The sequence below is a fragment of the Echeneis naucrates genome, chromosome 8 (assembly GCF_900963305.1).
Source record: "Echeneis naucrates chromosome 8, fEcheNa1.1, whole genome shotgun sequence".
Classification (NCBI taxonomy): domain Eukaryota; kingdom Metazoa; phylum Chordata; class Actinopteri; order Carangiformes; family Echeneidae; genus Echeneis; species Echeneis naucrates.
The window spans coordinates 13,255,500-13,272,568 of record NC_042518.1 but is presented as its reverse complement, the minus strand read 5'-3'; the positions used below and the strand labels follow the sequence as shown (position 1 = coordinate 13,272,568).

General features: G+C 41.6%; 1 protein-coding gene across 1 annotated transcript in view; it reads right to left on the bottom strand.

Moving 5' to 3' along the window:
* LOC115047262 (protein shisa-8) overlaps positions 1–13,935 on the bottom strand; it is an 81,168-nt gene extending 67,233 nt beyond the window's left edge. The window contains exon 1 of the mRNA XM_029508070.1: positions 13,370–13,935. Within this exon, the coding sequence (XP_029363930.1) occupies positions 13,370–13,935 (566 nt within the window). The remainder of the gene's footprint in view (positions 1–13,369) is intronic.
* Between the last annotated feature and the right edge of the window lie 3,134 nt (positions 13,936–17,069).

Below are 17,069 nucleotides of genomic sequence, written 5' to 3'. Positions count from 1 at the left end.
ATTACATACTTCCAGTTGTTGGGTTGTGTTTCTGGACAAGTGTAACAGAGTTAACTGGTGGACACGCGTATTCTTGTTGTGTCGAAAAGAAAACCCAACACAAACAAATAAATTTTTAAGGCTGTTTCCCGTTGTTTGGTGGATGCACAGGAAAGTGAGAGAGCATGGGTGTACATTACTCATGTTTGTTATTTCACAAAAAATCTGCTCCCTGAAAACACCCTAAGCCCTGCAAATCTGGTTTGAACTAATGGCAGTCTTTTGTAAAAACAGAAAACTCCTATTTTGGCATTGTAAATGTGAGAATCGCATGCACAGCTCTGTGTTGGTGTTACTGTTTATGCTGTTTTGAGGATTCTGTGAGGATGAGTGAGCGTGTGTGTGCATGGAGAACGGTAAGGGATTTGGGGAAAAAACTCTTATTGTGAGTTTATATTTTTGACTGTGGGCACTGCACTCCCACTGGCTTATTCATATAACCCTCTTTAGGTGCCATGGAATACAAATATCATACTGTTTAAACAAAACCAAAAAAAAAAAATCATCATTTAATGTTAATGTCTTTTATTTAGCAAACTGAAGTTGGTTAATAAGCTTCTTTTTTTCTATGCCTTCGGTCACTATCAAATGAAGCAAAAATGGTCTAAAATGCCATGTATGTGTAATCAACCAGTGAGGGCTCTTGCTGAAAAATAGTTTCTGCTATTCCATCCATCTTCTACCACTTTTCTTAAAATCCTTCTCCTAACCTACAAAGCTCTTAATGATCAAGCTCCAGCATATCTCCGAGAGATATCTAGTTGTGCTGCTATGAGCCTAGACTGCTGGTGGCCGCACTTCATGCATTTAATATATAAATATATTTACTTTGACTAAAATAATATACGTAATGGACTTAACGCTACTGTAGTTCTGTATAGTTTCACGTGGAAAGAGTTGTCCAGCCTGTGTTAAGCTGTGTTTAACGTTACTGTCAATATTACCGGATATGCATCCATCCATCCATCTTCGACCGCTTTTCCGTTTCCGGGTCGGAAAAAAAAATGGCATTGTGATATTGTTGCTGTTCTATGTATACTGAGATGTTGAACAAGTCTGTCTCTTATTATTTCACTGTGCAGAGCATTACAGCTGGTAGACTACGGTGAAATACTGGTTTCTATAAACCTGTTACTCTCTTCGTACATTCAAAACTCACATTTCTTATCTGTTTTCCAGCGTCTTCCTCACTGGCCGTCAATGACGTCCCCCAGCCTCGTCACACTCGTCATCCATCTTCTAAATCAGTGGTTTCCTCCGGCTTTATTTCTAGTCCTGAAGCCATCCTTCACCCTTGGGCACTTTGGTCTTCGGGGTTTGTACTGTCGAATTTTGGCGAGTAACCTTTGAGTAACTTGAGTAACTTCTTCGTGCTGCCGGAGGGGGGATGCGCTAACGCTAATTAGCTTGTTAGCCTAGCCTAGCCTCTGACCGGCAGAAATCATCCATTATCATCCAGGTACACCGGAAGTAGCGTCACCGTAAAGGAACAGTCGACATTTCTGAAGCAAAACAAAAGTTGACATGTTCAAAAAAATCGCACGTCCTGCGATGGCTATCGCGATGACGATGCGTCGTGCAGCCCTAAATCTGTCCATAGAAATGGTGCAGATTTTTCAGTGGTGAACATTTTTTTTGGCAACTGTCCCTCCTGTCCTCTCTGTTCCTGTCCCCGTCCTACAGGTGCTGAGTCGTCCCCTCTTCATGGCCCTGCTCAGTAGCTGCTGCTGCAGTAGTTACCTTTAGTTGTCATTACTCACTGCTACTCACTTCCGTTGTAACCTCCATCTCTCTGCCAAGTCCCCCCTCCTCTCCTTCAGGCTCGTTCTCACTGTGTCTCTCTGCCTCTGCTTCTCTTGCTGCCCCCCCATTTCTCCCTCTCTCAGTCCAACCAGTCGAGGCAGATGGCCGCCCTCCCCTGAGCCCAGTTCTGCAGAGCTTTCTGCCTTCTCCTTGCCACTGTCAGTACGTGCTTGTACTGTATATGTTGGGTCTCTTTGACAACTCCATGAAGAGTTTGTTCTGTGTGTAAAGTGCCTGGATGTAACGTTGTTATGATTTGGCACTCTGATTTGATTTACTATCATGGTGCTGATTAAGTTATTGATGAGGAACCTTTTTTAAATTTCTTTGTGTAAGTGTAATCACTGCAAACCAGCCCACTGTTAGCTGTGAAACACCCAGCCTCCTAATTGTTGGTCTGAAAGTTGTGTAGGGCACCACATACTAAAGGACCTTGAATCCTGTTGGTACTAAGGCGGTTGTTACTGGCTGCAACTTTGATGAGAGAATGATGGAGAACAATCCTCCTGATTGCAAAAGAGAAGTTTGATGTTGATGAATAGCTGGGCTAATGGCAAGTCTGCTTCTTCAACTGAGGGGCAGAGCTTGTCTTGGTCTATCAAATGTAAAATGTTGATTAACTGAACACAGTAGACATTTAATGGGCACACATCTCAGGAAGTAATGATAATTGTGTTTTACTCACACGGGAATCTGCTCAGAAATCATTAAGTAAATTAAAAAACTATAATCTATTCCCACGCTTATTATATAGTTTGGCGAAGAAGCATATATTACTTTTGTTCTGACATGTGCCTCACCCTGCTATAAGATCACAAACAGCCAAGTAGTGCTGCTTGTTGTAGCTTCTGGAGAGTATTTCAATTCCAGTGTAATGCCAGGCACACAACATGCACACGCACACACACGCACGTGTTTGTGATGCAGTAAACATTAGGTGGTTTTCATGACTACAGGATGAGAATCAGCCAGAAAAACATGATATTTTTCATTTTGTTTGTTATTTTTTTAACCAACACTAACTTTCTTATGTGTGTGTGTGTGTGTGTGTGTGTGTGTGTGTGTGTCAGTCAGTAAAATGCAGAGACCATGCAGGGACACTGTAGAAAACCAATACGAAAGGTAAGTATTGAAAAAACAAATAATAATAGGGAGTTGCTCTCAAATGCAGGACAGAGCAGATCAGTTTTTGCAGACAGAGTGTGGCATCACACTTAGATGTTCTGCATATTGTGCCACAAAAAGTTTGGGAAAAGAGAGCGGGAGAGAGAGAAGAAAGACAGGAAAGGGCGAGCAGGGAGACAGAGACAAAGGAAAAGACCAATGAGGAATGAGACAAGCATAAGAATACAAATCTGAAAAGCAAGCAGGAGAAGAACAAGGATAAAAGTCGAGAACAGTGTAAAGAAGTGAATTCACTCCTCACTGTGCCACCCTGTTTTCCCTTCTGAGTTTCTTCCTATCAACACACTTCTGTTTTCATCTGTGTTCCTGCACAATGCTGAATATGCACAACGGTTGGGGCAATATGAGTGAGCTGGTAATTATTTGTTTGAATAGACAAAAAAAGAGAGAAAGACAAAGAAAAGTCTCTTCTTTTGTTTAATTTACTTGTAGGCTTTCAGATGTGGCAAACAGAAAGGGGAGGAAATAAGATGGGAAGGGAAGCAAGTGAGAGCAACAGTCAGAAACAGCCTTGCATCCACATGCAACACGACATTTTGGTTTTGGCCTTGCAAAGTAAAACACAAAAGTGAGGAGAAAAAAAAAACAATTACTTTGTGTTATCAACACTAAATTAGAAATGATTGTGATGAGTAAGGACTGTACTTCCTTTTGGAACAGAGCGCAGATATACTGATGACAACTGTGATAAAAAGTGTTAACTTGCAGAGACTGAATGGCAATCCACAGCGATGTTGTCCGCCCTGGCCTGTGGCAAGTAGCTTTGAAGCCTTGAGGTTGTAAATTGGCTTCCGCCATGCTGTTTCTTGGAGCAAGAGGATAGTGTATTTAGAGGAGAAGGTGGAACTGAAGAGGAGTGAGGGTGGAGCGCACCTGGTGTGTACTCTTTGGTTGTTTGCCGTGTGTGGTACAGTCAATCAGAGTAGCCAGGCCTCATATCATATTGTTCTTTGTCTTGTATTTTCCCTTAAACTGAACCATCATTTAAAAATGAATACCATGTTGTACTGAAAAGAACTTGAAAGGAGAGACTGAGGCCATACAGTCAAGACTGGGGAAATCTTTACTGACCTAATACATAGCAGGGCCTTTTTCGCATACCCTTCAATACAGTCCTCAATAATTTTTTCACAACCAGTGATGGTCAGTCCACTTATGGTCAGTAGATTGAATGCTGAAAGCATTAAAGTCACTTTTCAGCCTCAGTGTGTATGTGCATTTTTGGAGAGATCTTGCTTTATTGACACAACTGATAATAATCAGTTCCAAAGCGCAGTCACGCCAGTTAATAAATAAATCTAAATCTGTTCATTCTAATGGATTCAGAAAATGAACAGATTTATTCTCAGGTTAGAATTTTTCTTTTGACATCTGTTGACTAATATCTGTGCAGACAGGGCTGATCTTCACTCTCCATCTCTGATGCAGGTAGCTAACATAGGGCTGTGTCTAAAACATGGGTGTGTTATAACAGCTGGATACCAGAATCACCAGGGATAGCATCACAGAAATAAAATTCCCTTTTTGAGTCTCAGGGAAATAATTCTAAAATCCCCATGGAATAAAAATTGGGGTTGTAATAAAAAGTTGGGAGTGAACTATCCAGAATCAAGTCTTCTTAATATGTTCATGCTGTAACATCACTCCATCTTTTACACATTTACTGCTCAGTCAACTCAATAGATTTTTTGGGAGAGAGACTGGAAAGAGACAGAAGGAAATAGGATAGGGAGAGAGTTGGGAATGACATGGCAAGTGACACCGGTTGGAACTGGACGAGGACCCTGCAGCATCCTCCATCCACCACGCCCCTGCCGCCCCTTAATTCTGCACTTTATCAGTAGCGAGCAGGAAATTAAGATTTCAGAAACTAATCGTCATCATCATCATTATCATGCATCATTTTTGACAGCGCACCGGGGTAATCATCACATTTATAAAATATAGAGATAAATGCTGTGGATGCTGCACAGTGTGGAGAGATTCGTGAGAAGAGAGAGAATCCAGACACAGTTGTTGCTGGTGTTTCTTCTTCTTTTTTTTTTTCTTTTTTTTTTTTGTCGCTCATGTTTAGCTCCACAGAAATTGGGTTGAAGATTTGAGGCAGAACTCAATGGTAAAAATGTACGTTTTGAACAAGCGCTACAACATACTGTCCTGTTAGCCACCTTGTAAATGAGCTTGCTAAAATAAAAATAGAAAACTAAATGAATTACTTAAAGAATTAAAAACAATTATTTGAAACCAGTAAACACAACATTAACAATGAAAAAACAGAGATGGACACATACATTTGTCAACGCTGGTTACTTTAGTACTTGCTTCCAGCTGAAATATTTTACTATTCTTCATTCAACTGACTGAAAACCTGAAAGGTGAAAAGATAAAAAGGAACCAGGAGTTTGAAGAGCAGTAGCAAAAAAAAATAAAATAGAAATTTGATACATAATTGCTGAGAAGAGTGAGATGGGGATGATTAGATTAGCAGACTAGATAATTTCAGATTTGATAGATAGGGGCTACAGTACACAGACAGTGGTGATGTTTGCCACTGTGTGTGCTCCAGCACACAGCTACATGCAAGCAGTTGATTTTCTGTCAGGGCAACTTGGAGGCAACGTCAATCTACAAGGGACAAGACCATTACCAGGATCACTGGAGTGAAAAGAGCCCACGTTGTTCCCAAACTTCATATAGACTGTATATACACACAGAGCCAAGAGTGCGACCCAAACACACACACTGTAACACTTAGACCAGACTTTACCCAGCTCTGCAGAGTTTCCAAAGCTTTGTTAGACTGACTATAGGCATGGCAATTTATGTACACAACAACAGTGCCTCCCACAAAGCTCCTGCAGTGTGTCTAATTTGCAAAGTCTAAAAAGACACAGATCCCTGTTGACAGCCCACAGCTCTGCTCCAAAACAAACCCCTTTTTATGAAGTAATCACACTTATCTATAATTCCCCTTCTTGAGAAATGGTGGCGTGGCCATTTGTCCTTTGCCAGACATGCAGTAAACACCAACCAATTTAGGCGCATGAGTGCAAACATCCTTCAAAACAAAAACGGTAAAATGACGAGGAGGCATGACTTTGGTTTGGCATGAAATTAAATCAGAGTCAAAGAGAGGAGATGAAATGAAACTGCAACCACAAGATGGGCTGTTGCATTTCTGACTTTTATCCAAGCTGGAAAGAAAAAGAAGACATGGGCAATGTTAGAGAATACAATACACTTCCTTTTAACAGTAGAAATGAGTTTCACCTTTCTGGGAACCAGAATACAGAAACTGAGAATTTCAAAACTGACATTCTAATCTTAAAAATCACCTTTTTCTCACACAAGGCAGCATGGTTAAGTGAGTGCAATTCACTCATGATAAAGTGCATTTATGCTGCTTTCTGTAGTGACATTATTTTGATGATAATTTTAATGAATGACTGCAATTTCATATTTTTTTCCAGCCAATTCATACCACTTTAATAATATGCATAAAGTGCCCAAAGGGACCCTGCAAATGCTATAAACATGAAAAATATCAAGCCATTTTGTTCTTAAATCTGACCATCTGTCATGCAGATTTTTCAGCCTGATTTCTTTTGGCACATTCAAAGAGACAGGCAGTGGAAACAGAAATAGGGCGAGGCTAAGAAACAGGAGAGGAATTAATAAGAAATATGACAATGACCGACAAAGATAAAGGGAGGAATAAATAGGGTGCATGGGAACATGGCGAAGAAAGGAAAAAAATATGGAGATGAGCTGATCTGGTGTGGAGCCACTGCAGCAACAGTTGAGCTGAGGAACTTCAGCGCTCTGCAGCAATCTCTCTCGCCGAGCTCTGCTGCACTGAGGTGTGGTGTGGCGTTACAATTGTACCAGATACAGCTGCCTCTGTGAGACATGTACATAAAAATAAAGACGCCTGAACACCACTGCACTTCTGGTGATGGAAGAAGTACTGGATGAATTCGAATGAAGTAGATACAGCTACACCGTAAAACCAAACTGTTGCAAGTAAAACCTATTCATTTGCAAGCACTACAAACTCATTAGAACTCATCACATCATTATTTGGAGATGTCATGGTATATTAAACGTATCCACAAATAATTCAGGCCACTAAGTGAGTTTTAGGGAGAGAAACCGTGACAGGTCACCAGCAAGATCAGCAAGAACAGATAGTTGTAATCGCAACACCAAAAGAGTTGGTCCACAATGGCCCTGTCCATGCTCTTCACTTATCAACTCAGCATATCGATCTGGTCGGAGACTCAAGGTCCCACTTGCCAGGAGAAATAGGTACATAACAATCATTTCTAGCCTATTCTATTTCGTAGATACTTATTATGTTGTGAGGTTGTCGAGAAAATGGAATATAAACTTTTTTCTGATCTCGTCTTCCCTTATTATTTTTCATTGTCATACCGCCGGAAACATAAAACGGCGTGGTTTCAGTCGTGTTTGAAGATGATCAGTCATTCTTCTGCCACAGCGCCACACATGAACATCATAAAACTGCGATTAGATTAGAGCTGCTTTGCCTGGACGAGATGAAAGAATAAAACACACTGATCTGACACCTTATAGCTTCTCAGAGGGGCTTTCCGCAGCTGTGCTAGTTAAAATCTCTTAAACCTTTCATTTTGAAGTGTGTTCAAGTAAAGCGCGTGAAAGAAAACTTTCAGTAACACTCAGCTAACTATCTACACCATGCATGTTTTTTTAGAGCAGATTATCTGTTCTTTGAAGTCCAGGTTCCCGAGATCACTTCGGCCTTGCAGTGCTTTTTTATTGGCAGAGTAAAGTCAGTGATTAAATGTTCAACACATTGTGATGGGACAAAAATAAGTCCCAGTTTCAAAATATTCACAATTACCACCCTCTCCCTAAATGTGCATGGTAAGTAATGGGAAAAAACTATATATTTATGTATTATGTGTTAGTTCTTTTCTATTCTAAATTAACTTTGCACACTTCTGAGTGTGTGTGTGGGTTTTGTTTAGTTTTTTTTAGTTTAGTTTTGTTTTTTGTTTTTTTGTTTTTTTTTTCATTCTGCTGCAGCATCAAAGAGTTTATTTTGGGTTTGGATCAAGCATGGAGGGAGGAAGTTAACTTAACAAGGCAAATGAGCCTGACTGAAATACACAGGCACTTGTTAATTAAAGGTGAGAATAGCAACAGCTCAACCAATAGAGGTGAAAACAGTGCTGAAGGCTGAAGACACAGTTTTCATCACTGACGAGCCTCTTTGTGAGTCAATTTAAGGAAATGTTTGATCTGTTGGTTTTTTTTTTTTTTTTTGTTTTGTTTTTTTTTTGGAACTCTTTCTCTTCACTTTGTCTTTGATAGCTTTAATCAGCGTGTCTCTGCACTGTGAAATAACTTTTGTTCTAGGTGGAGACGCTCAGTTCCCATTGTTGTGTTATGACACCCTGGAAACACCCGCACATAAAACATCAGCACAATTTGGACCGCACAACTGACTATGAAATGTTCATCTGGCCACGGCTGTAAACGTTTTGAGAAAATGCAAAGTGGTGCACGCATGTTTATCTCTTGGCTCTAAACACTTGTCACGGGCAATGATGAAAAGCGCCGCTGTGGCTGAACAATAACGGAAATAGAGAGCGCTGTTGATGAAACACAATGGAGTAAACCAATAGAATGGCCAATGGAAATGGCTGTTTAGATCCCCGGTGGGTCGTTCAATCGCCCGTGCCCTTGAGCATGCAGTTCTTCAGGAGAATAACTTATGATAAGTGGAACAATGCTGTTGAGGGGAACGGTGGGCGCCGTGTTGTGTGCGTGTTAGAGGGACTACTGATAGGTTTAGGTATGAAGCGTTCACAAAAGCATGTGAGCTGCCTGATGTTTCAGCAGAACAGATTCTCCAAACATCATCAGCAGCGTTAATGAAGGTCACTGCTGAGGCGTCAGCTCCCTCTTTGTTAGTGCATGACTTTCCTTTATTTTCCATCATCAAAGATCTTCATGACAAACTCATTTCTGGATTTTTTTTGTTTTGTATGTTGTCATAGCATGTGCTGGATGTTTTTAATACAATATATTAACAGTTATTTAGTCGTGCGGAAGAATATACAAATTTTTTCTTTTTTTTAATGCAGACAAAAGTAAGCATTACCTGTTTGTTGATTCTGTGCTAGCATGATCCTCATCCTGCTAACACTGTCATTAATTCACATCCCAACATTTAGATAGTTTACGCTATTGGCTGCTAAGCATCATTTTATTGTCCTTAAATTGCTGTGTATTCAGTTATGCTCCACAGCTATATTTTTATAGATGTATTTCACGATGGTTTACTTTCAGGTGATTTGTCGGCCAATGGTTTAATATCTCTGGCAGTGATTATTACAACTGCAATGTGCGCAGTGGTCTGACAACAGGGCGTCGCAGGGCCACGTTGAAACCGTGTATATGTTTCGTATGGTCATTTCTGCACTTTCTGCTGCCTCATTGTTGAAAACTCTTAGCTTTTAACTGCTGTGGTAATATAATCCTGTTTATTGCACTATACATGAAAGGCCCTTTTGTGTTGTCATTAATTGATCAGTCCTGTACATTGATTCCACAGGCTGAATCATATATCAAAGGACACTATTCATTTTTAATTTAGCTTTGCAGCAGTTTCCACACAACAGACGCAGCAGCAGACAGACTGAGAGCAAAACAAAAACACAGAGTCGCTAGGGAGGTGAGGAGCAGCGTAATGGAGGGGACACATGCAGTTAAAATGAGAGGCCTGTGTGTGTATTGCACAGTGTTTCATTGTGCTGCTGCCTGTTGCGATTGCCTGACCTGAAGGTTTCTGTGCATTACCACCTCAACAGCTTTATGGCTGGAATTATTTGTTGAGTGCACACACACACACACACAGCACACAAACACACAAACACACATTCATGGACATCGACTCACAGCGGGGTGAAAGTGTCTTGCTGTCAAATGAATTTTAAAATGTGATGCCTACACATGAATATGATAAACAAATTTCACCACAGCTAATCTAGAGAGACACAAAATTGCCTTTTTTATTCCACAGGTAACTCTGTCCAACATTGCCTATTAGCTTTTTTGCTCAGATATATATTTATTGGAATTTTAGACATTCACATAGGCTAGTACAGCCATTTTGTGGCTGTAGTTGCAGCCGGTTGGTAACAACAGCATGTGTTTCATCAGTTTGACACAAACCCTGGGGTATGACGCTAACACCTTTCCTAAGACTTTTTCGGGCCATCATTATCCACGCTCACGGAGGTAACCAGCCATCCACGCAGCTTTTTATGGCCAATCAGCAGAGCCCTTCATTCATCGTCAACTCTTACTCTCTCATGTAACTTCCCCCCCTTCATCCTCATATCTCACAACTTCATGCTCCAGCAGACTGTCCTTCCACAGCCTCTGTTATCACTGAGCTGTGGTCACATCACAGTGTTTAGCTCCAATGTCAAGTAAAATGAATCTGACAGTATCTAAGTAGTCACTTTCCCCAATTTAGCCATCTCTGTCCCCTTTCTCTGTGTTCCTCACAGTCAATTCTTTTCTTCTTTTCTCTGACTTTTAATTCCCATCCTGTTAGTAAGATTAAAAAAAGAAAAGAAAATTACTCCCCTGGGGTTCCTCTTTTCTCTGTGTGTTTTGAAGCAGATTCAGAAAATCTAAGGAAACATATGATTTTTTTTAACCCATATGCTCAGTCATGAAGACTGAACAAATTCCGTCTGTCAGAACATGCCAATCTCTGCAAGAAATCCTATTTCCACATGCATTGATAATCCTTTGAGTAAAAGTAAGAATGCCACTATGTAGTCCACCCTGACAAGAGCCCTCTGCCCTTTAAGGAGGTCTAATCAGCCAGAGCAAATCACTTCAACTGTCTGGAAGAGCAGATTATTATTACCTAAAAAATGTGACTTGCCATTATTCAGCACTTTTCCAGGAGTACAATTTATCTTTATAAATACTATAAATAATATTACTGATAGATTACCACGTGCAAGCAACACTTAAATCTTGCGTTGCCTCTCAACAACATAATCCAAACAAGCAGAGATGTTGGGAGTTCATACTGTACTCATACTCAGCTCATACTTTCGGAGTTGATCATGTTTTTTGGATTTAAAATTTTGCCCTTTAAAGCAACTAATGGCAATGTTTTTCAAATAAATACAGAGCAATAGTTTTGTGCAATTATTAAACCTCATAATAAGCAGAAAGTAGGACTTGATGGACTATGGCTTGGATTTGTATGTATGATTTTAATTGCCTGAGAATAATGATCTAAATAATACATTTTGCTAAAAGTTTCCACCCATGAAGGTCAAAGCAAGCAGTCGTACAAATATAGTTTTAGTGTCTTGCTCCAGGACACTTCAGCGGGACAGATGCTTGCCAACATCTGTCCTGCTAATGGGAGGCAGACACATGTCACCTCCTGGAAACGTCAAGACAAACATTTTTTTGACAGTATGACCTGCATATGACCGACCTGTGAAGATAGCCAACATTAAGTCAGAAATGTCTCTGAAGCAATCCCTTGATTCAGGTATTAAATATTCACATTTTCACTTAGTTCAGGGGATGAAAATGTGTCGAGAGCTTCTATTGTGCTGTGGAGTCTCAGTGCAGTGTAACATTAATGAGCGCTGATGTCCACTGCCATCCTCCTCTTCCTCTTCTCACCATGCCTTGGAAGCTTGAGAGGATATCTGGTAATGACAGGATTTTAGAGGAGCCCCATTGGCCCATCTCTAACCCTAACTCCTAATACTGGAGACTCACCATTCACACAAACACGAGCACGCACATGCATACACACACACACGCACTGTACTCGCTGTACTAGAATCAACTGTTGGCTGCACGCCAGTCACATCCGCTCAATAGCCCACCCTTCCAAAAACCACCCTTCTCATTGTTCACTGGAGGCCATACATTGCCACAGTCATAGTTGTGTCACAGCAATCAATCACCCATCAATGTGAAACGGCTATACAAATACGGACAAAACACAACACAACCCCAATGCAAAACCCTCTGCCCCTAAACTCCTCCCTTACTATCACCTGACATCTGTCCTTTTGAATCTCAATCCCCCTGTCAGAAGCTCCATCCGGTGCTCGCTCTCTCTCCTCCACTCTGTCACTACATCCATCTCTCCCTCATGGTTTCGAACAGACATCACATCCATTATCACCTCACTCAGACACTAGATTTAATACCCAGTTGGTGACTTGCTCACACATATACTGATAAACAAAAGTGCATTTAATCATCTACACACTCAAAGACACAAATGCAGACCTTATCTCAGATGGGCAAACATTAATTTACTTGCGGTTGATCATTTAGTGAAAACATGGGTTGTTAAATCATAGAGATTCATATTCTTCTTCTTCTCATGACTTTGGACGGTTTGTCCATCATTGTGTTTACAAGAGCAGAGGTTATAATCTGCCCTCTGAGCAGCACAATGTTTTTGAGGCAGTTTGGAGGCTACAGCGAACCAAGACAGGGTGGGGCCAGCATGTCAGGATGTCAGTTCAGTGGAAGAAAGCAGTGAAAACTGTCCCTGTTCTCCAGTGCTTGAAACAGCAATAAGGAAAATATGTTTGACATTGCGTATGTAGCAATAGCAAAACTTACAAAGATCTCCTTTAAAAGCGCTCTAGATGGAGCTGGCCCAGCTGATATGAACAGACTATTTACTCTGTTGAATAATTGTTGAAGTAATCTAATTACAGTTTGTCACAAGCAACTGAATAGTTAACTTGCTCAGTAAGTCTGAAATATAAATGAGAAGACTGAACTCACTTTCATATCAGTAGGATAGATGTGGTTCTGTCCAACTCTACTGATCATGTCATATCAAAATTTGTCCAAAACATGAAGTGTAGAACTAAACATACTTGAAATATTTGTTTTTATTTATTGATTTTATTATTATTTGTTTATTTTTTCATTCATTTTTTTTTATTCCATAATGGCTTCCAAAATAGTCTTTATTTTGTGCTAAGCTAACCGGCTGTTGGCCGCAGCTTCACAAGTACTTCTCATCCAAATCTCAAAGCTTTCCAAAGCATTGAAGTGCAACTTTAACTTAAAAAGATCAGATGATACTTATACATCCAGACATCTTCACATTCTATCCACATTCTGGAAATTAATCTTATAAAAGCAAAGAAATCTGTCAGCATAATATTAACTGATGCTTACGTCTTTATCATATATATAAATACAGTATATTTACTCACAGCCATTCTTGATTAGTGACAATCACACTCAACAATTCTTCTCTCTCATTTCTTACCTGGAGTTGCTCATGTCAGTCTGTCCTCCCTGACTCTTCTCCAGCCCCAACTTGGTGAAAATCCCGACCAACACCATGATGGCCACCACTCCACAGATAATATACACGATCATGTGGGTTCGATCGCGGTCTGGCTCCTCCTGGACCTCCGTGACAGGTGCCGCTGGTCTCCCAGTATTGGCCCACACAGGTGTGTCATAGTTGGAACAGGAAGTCTGGTCCAAACTGTGAATTTTGAACTGGCAGCAGAAGCGGTAGAAGCAGGAACCGCAACAGAACAAGTAGATTCCTGCATTGCAGTTGAAAGGAGGGTCCCACTGGCCCATGACATCATAGTAACCCCAGCATCGGTTACCGCCACTTGGAGCTGTTTGGTCTTCGGTATCCGGTGTGGGCGTAGCCAGGGAAGCCTCCGGCAACCTAGATGGTTCTGTTGTCTGGTTGCTGGAGGAGACCTGGGCCAAAGCCTGACCCGAGGGCCGTGAGTTCAGTCCACCCAGAGGGGTCAAACCCAGAAGAAAGGCCAGCGAGAAGCTTATCAAGAGTGGATACATGGAGGTGGCCATTTTGAACTTAATCCAGTGTCTTTTGATGGCTCAGTGCTGATGTGTAATTGTTAATGAGAGGCCCAAATTAAAGCTCCTGGGTTTAAAAAACAAGAAAGAAATAGGAAGTTAAATTTGTCACAAGCTTTAAATTGCAGTGAATAAACCTCTAAGCTAACACAATAGAAGAAATAAAACATTGATAAAACTGATAAGGCATCTAGAGGGAGTTCAGCCTATATTCATGCCTGGAAGTAAAATAAAACAGCATTTAATTAGTATTTTGGGACTTAATTGTCATCAAAGGGCAGCGGAACAGAAAGAAATCAATCTCCCATCTCAACATGGTCCTAACAGGGGTGAATGAGTCCCATGTGAGCAGGCGCTCCCATGCACAGACACGTCACTGTCCCTGGCCGTCTACTGTATGAGTGTAGGTGTGAGTGTGTGCTTATCAAAGAGAATAAATATTCTAAAATTCATGAAAATGTCACCTTTCACAAAGCCATATGTCATGAGCAGACAGCAGAGGCGGTTGTAGACAAATCCAAATCTGGTGGCTTGGAGCAAATCCAGTTTAGGAGGGCGTATTACCTATGACTGAATTTGCCACTGGCATTTCTAGCAATAAGCCCCCCCTGCAGAGTGGATGAATAATCCGTCAAAAGTGAGAAGACTGGGTTCCTGATGGTGCTAGCAGAAAAAGACAGCAGATTCCTCTCAAACTCACAGATAGTCACAGGCTCCCGCATGAAAGGCTTCTCACTCCACAGACGGACACATATTCCCGAGTGGATAACAACTCTAATGCTCAAGTCTGGAGTTGAATCAGTTTTGATGTCCAGAAAAAAAAAAAAAAAAATCTCTAACCACAGTCCACTTGTCCCTTTTAACTCGCATCTATCATCCTCCTACTCTCAGTGTCACCGTTCAAAGGAAGTTTTTTTTATTTTTGTCGTGGGCATCTTTTCAATGCCACCCTGGTCCACTTTGGTCAATGTTACTCCCTCCTTGAGAAGTGAAGCTCCAGTCTTTCAGTCCCTGCTGTCTTTATGAGTGATATTAAAATGTTCAGCTTTTATTTTGTAAAGATTATGTAGGATAGTTCCTTCCTATTTCCAGCCAAAGACCCAGCAGGTAAAAGCAGCTGCTCAGTACTTTAAAACATTACTCCAGGCTCTTGTCTCTTGTCCAGAAGCGTCCCTCTCGCACCTGTGGTGTGTTTTCTCTGTCGCACACATGCACAAACACACGCACACAGGTCTGTCTCTCTCACACACACACACGGCAGCTCATCCCCCTGGTGACAGTGTCACTCTGGCACAAGGAGTCCAATGGCTTTCTGTGCTCGCCGTGTGCCGGGCTCCTGTTGCTGCTGTTCCGTGAGAACTCACTGAACCCCCCTCCTTTCCCTGTGGATGCTGGGATCCCTAACAGACCCAGGACAACAGCTGGGTACTCTGTCTATCAGCCTGCTCAGTCCTGCCCTACAAGTGCTAAGACTAAAGAGCAGAGGAAAGAGGAGGAGGGAGAGAGAGAGAGAGAGGGGGGAGGGCTGATGTTGTGATATTGAATCTCTGATTTTTAATGTCTTAATGCGGATACATCCAATAGGTGCTGCCAAAAAAAAAAAACAAAAAAACAACAACAACAGAGAGAGACAGAGAGAAAAGTGCTGGAATTACTTGTGGAGTGTCCCAAATAACGAAGTGTTCTTTGGCGGTTTTTCTCTGCCTTGATGATTATGTCTTTTCTGTTTACACTGATCTTAATCTCAATCTTTCCTCTTCCTTGATACTTCTGCCTCTTTCTCTCTCTTCCACAACTTACCTTGCCCTCTCCTCTCAAGCCCTGAGGAAATATCAGCCTGGGGGTCAAAGAGCCTGTGGACTCCCCTCTGCACTTTCAGCGGCGCTGGAATAAAACTCCCCAAGCCCACTCGGCGAACAGACAAGTGGAGACGCGACAGCCAAAGAGCAGTGTGGCACCGAGGGCAGACCAAAAAATATCCTGTTTTCAAAAGAAGCCCCCTTTGGAAATATTGGACTGTCTGCAGCAGCAGCAGCAGCAGCAGCTCTTTGTTGTTGTTGATAGCGTTGTTGCCTCAACAACTCAGTTGCCAGTTTTTTCCCAATTTTTCCGTGGGCATCAATGTATTTTTTTGTCTTTTTTTTTTCCTCCTAGTCAGCAAAAAAAAAAAAAGGACAAAAAAATCTCAAAGCATGGATATGGAACAGTTTAGAAGCAAATGCTGCATATTTTCTCCCAATTTGGATGCACTTTGTTGTCAATTGGGTCCTTGTCCGGCTGCAGCTTCTTTGAAAACAGGCATAATTTGATATATATGTATAGGAGTTTTATATATATATCATATGTATGTGTTTTCACTGGTGGGAAGAGCAAGGAAAAGCAACAAAATGCTTTTTTATTATTATTATTCCATCTTTCCCATTTGTTGTTGCTGCCTCTTCATCAGTGTGTATTCCCTTATTTCCCAGCTGCTTCTGTCCGCTCAGTGCGTCTGGATCCCGTCCGCCGGTGATGCTTGCGCTGCTGTTGTTGCCGTTCCCCGGCAGGACTGGATGACAACGTCTCACACACGCACTCTCTCTCGCTCTATTTTTCTCTCACTCCTCCCTCCCCCAACTCACTCCTCCCTCTCTTGCTCACTCCACCCCTCTCTTTCTCACACACGCTCGCCCATACTCGTCTTTTGTGGGCAAATGAGCGCCTGCAGACTCCTTCTTTCACTCTCCTCCTCCGTCCTTCCTCACTCACGCTCTCACTTTTCTTTTTGGCTCTTGACTATCTCTCCCTGTCCTTTTACTGTCACGTCCCCTTCATCCCTATCCTCTTTCCTCATCTCCATTTACTTCCTGTCTGCCCAACCTTTTCACTTTGCTTTGACTGCCTCCCCTGCTCTGTACCTTCTTTTCACCATTATTTTTGAGCTCTTATTCCCTCTCTTTTCATTCCTGACCCTGGCGCTTCTGTGCCACTTTCCCTTCCCCAAGATGCCTGCAAATAAGAACTTCAGAGCTGCTAACAGAACAGCAGGTTGTAATACTAAACAGGAATGAACGTGCGATGCATGTTTGTATGTGTATCTGCGTGTGTCTGTCTGTGTGTGTGTGTGTGTGCGTGTGTGCGTAATT